Source organism: Bison bison, unplaced genomic scaffold (assembly GCF_000754665.1).
Source record: "Bison bison bison isolate TAMUID 2011002044 unplaced genomic scaffold, Bison_UMD1.0 scf7180017864078, whole genome shotgun sequence".
Taxonomy (NCBI): domain Eukaryota; kingdom Metazoa; phylum Chordata; class Mammalia; order Artiodactyla; family Bovidae; genus Bison; species Bison bison.
The window spans coordinates 230,692-233,922 of NW_011494650.1; the positions used below are offsets into that span (position 1 = coordinate 230,692).

A 3,231-nucleotide genomic window follows, 5' to 3' on the forward strand; every position below is an offset into this window, starting at 1 on the left:
CCCCCCAGGGCTCCCTCCAGGTCACCTGCCCCCTGGCCAACTCCCCAGGTAACCTGCCCCCCCAGGACCTCCTCAGGTAACCTGCTCCCCACCCCCTACCAGGACCTCCTCTCTCCGCTGGAACTCGGGCACCAAGGAGCGCATGCTCATCAAAGTTGCCGACAGGGAGCCCAGCTTCCTCTCCCCCCAGGGCAATGGCTACGCCCTGGACAGCCAGCCTGGGGGTCGCTCCCGCAGGCCCTCCGGAGGACAGCACTCGCCCAGCCTGCAGACCTTCACCCCTGATGCGGACAGCCCCGTCTTCTTCCCGGAGCGGAGGCCGTCGCCTTTCCCGAAGAGGGCTGAGCTAGGGAGCTGCTCCCCGCTGCTGGCCCAGCCCCGCCGGCCCGCTGGAGACTCGCAGCCTTCCTCACCACGCTACGCCTACGAGCCCCCCCTCTACGAGGAGCCCCCCGTGGAGTACCAGGCCCCGCTCTACGACGAACCCCCCATGGATGTGCAGTTTGAGGCCGGCTCGCCCCGGCGGTCTCCTGGCCGCAAGCCACCCAAGGCAGCCTCTGCGTCGCCCTACCAGCAGCTGGTGCTCACCAGGCAGAAGTGCCCCGAGCGCTACCTGAGCCTGGAGTACAGCCCTGCCGGCAAGGAGTACGTGCGGCAGCTGGTGTACGTGGAGCAGGCCAGCTCCAGCCCCAAGCTGCGGGCAGGCCCGCGGCACAAGTACACGCCTCACCCGGGGGGCGGCTCACTGTCTCTGCAGCCCAGCCCCTGCCTGCTGCGCGACCAGCGCCTGGGGGCCACGTCCTCGCTGGGGGTTGTGTCTGGGGACTATAGCAGCATGGAGGGGCCCGAGCTGCGGCCCGCCCCACCGCCCACGCCCCTGCCCCAGGCCCAAGACGATGCCATGTCCTGGTCTAGCCAGCAGGACACCATGTCTTCCACGGGCTACTCCCCCAGCACGCGCAAGAGGAAGAGCAGGAACCCCTCCGTGTGCCATGCTCCCAGTGCCCCGCCCGCTGAGGGCCCCGGGGACTGCGACCCGCTGAGCCAGCAGCCCCTGACGGATGAGCGGCCTCTGTGTGGACCCGGCCTGACGCCCATAAAGCGCACAGAGGGGGAGGCGGGGGATGGGGAGGGCCACCGGGGCCCGGCTGAGCCCTTCCTGGCACAGGCCCGGCTGGCCTGGGAGGCACAGCAAGCCCATCTGCACATGAAGCAGAGGGGCAGCTGGGACTCGCAGCAGGATGGCTCGGGCTACGAGAGTGACGGGGCGGTGCCGCTGCCCATGCCCGGGCCCGTGGTGCGTGCCTTCAGTGAGGATGAGGCTCTGGCCCAGCAGGAGAGCAAGCACTGGCAGAGGGGTGCCTTGGACAGGCTCGCCTTCCCGCAGGTCCTGCTCGAGAAGAGCGTCTCCGTGCAGACCAGCCTGGCCTCCCCGGAGCCCTACCTGCACCCCTCTCAGGTAGGCACTCACAGGCGGGTCCTGGGCAGGGGTGGGGCAGGTCAGCACCCCGAGACGTGTGTGGCCTCACAGTTCCTGGCGGGCCTGAGGACAGACGGTGGATGGCCGCCGGGGTCTCCACCAGCACAGAGGTCTCACCTCGGCTCCTGCTAACTGGGGAGCCAAAGGCACATCCTGATTCCAGGACACAGAGGCAGCCACCCGCCCTCTGCTCCCTGAGCCTCTGCCTCCCACCTATGAACAGGCACAGTGAGAAGCTGTGCAGGTGGAGTGCCGGGCCCTCCTTGGTGGCCAGAGACTCCGGGGCCAGGCTCCTTAGGTGCACCCCCAGCCCTGATGCAGAAGACATGCCATGCCCAAGAACCAGGACGTCTTAGGTGGCCAGTGTTCCCTGGGGCAGGGCCACCTTAGTGTACTCCAGATTGGAGCGTTCAGAGCAGCGTCTCTGTCTGTGGCTTGTAACACAGGAGGGCATCAGGACAGACGGGCAGGGCAGGGGCAGGTGGCGGGTGGGGTGTGGGCAGCTGCGTCCTGTGGCACCCAGCTCCCAGCCTGATCTGGACGGAAGGACATGTGGGCTCCGAGGGCCTGACTGAGGTCCATGCCAGGTGCTGCCGGGTGAGGTGGCTTCCTGCCCCAGGGGTTGGGGAGGCTGTGCGGGTGTGGGCATGACCTGCCAGGAGAAGGAGGGGCCGGGGGCATCCCCCCTGCCTCTGATGCCTGGGAATCCTTGTGTGTTTGTTGGGGAGGTGTGGCAGTGGCGGCCCAGAGAAGGTTGCGTTCCTCTGTCAAGCACGGTTGGCATCTGGGGCTCTCTGTGTCCTTGAGGGGCTGCCCTTCCCACTTGAACCGGCAGAAGCCACAGCGCTCTCCCCCTTGCCCACCCTCACGCATGGTCGGCCCCCTGCCTGGGGGGCCGTGTGAGTCCGGGACACGGTGTCCCGTGGGCCACAGAGCTCCTCCTACTCCCAGACTGTGCTGGCCTCCCGACCCTCGGTCTTTGGACCAGGGTGGGTGCCTCCCAGAGGCCAAGCCCCCAGGGAAAAGTTGGTCCCGTCTCAGCCTCGTGAGGCACTTAGACCAGGGTGAGGATGGCGGACCATGGGTGGATGGGCAGACAGGTGAGGACAGCAGACATGGCTGAGGCGAGCGGACAGGGGTGAGGAGGGCAGACGGGTGAGGAGGGCGGACATGGACTGAGGCGGGCAGACGGGCGAGGAGGGCAGACGGGTGAGGAGGGCGGACATGGACTGAGGCGGGCAGACGGGTGAGGTGGGCAGACGGGTGAGGAGGGTGGACATGGACTGAGGCGGGCAGACGGGCGAGGAGGGCAGACGGGTGAGGAGGGCGGACATGGACTGAGGCGGGCAGACGGGCGAGGAGGGCAGACGGGTGAGGAGGGCGGACATGGACTGAGGCGGGCAGACGGGCGAGGAGGGCAGACGGGTGAGGAGGGCGGACATGGACTGAGGCGGGCAGACGGGCGAGGAGGGCAGACGGGTGAGGAGGGCGGACATGGACTGAGGCGGGCAGACGGGCGAGGAGGGCAGACGGGTGAGGAGGGCGGACATGGACTGAGGCGGGCAGACGGGCGAGGAGGGCAGACGGGTGAGGAGGGCGGACATGGACTGAGGCGGGCAGACGGGCGAGGAGGGCAGACGGGTGAGGAGGGCGGACATGGACTGAGGCGGGCAGACGGGATGAGGTGGGCAGAGCTGAGTCCCAGGCCTCTCTCCTCCAGCAGCGTTTGGGCCTATGTGGGGTGGGGGCCA

General features: G+C 68.6%; 1 protein-coding gene across 2 annotated transcripts in view; it reads left to right on the top strand.

Annotated features, from left to right (window-relative positions):
• Positions 1–3,231, top strand: part of ARHGAP39 (Rho GTPase activating protein 39) — a 57,803-nt gene that overhangs the window by 38,148 nt on the left and 16,424 nt on the right. For both annotated transcript variants that reach the window (XM_010837565.1, XM_010837564.1), the window contains one exon: positions 103–1,459. In XM_010837565.1, the coding sequence (XP_010835867.1) occupies positions 103–1,459 (1,357 nt within the window). The remainder of the gene's footprint in view (positions 1–102; positions 1,460–3,231) is intronic.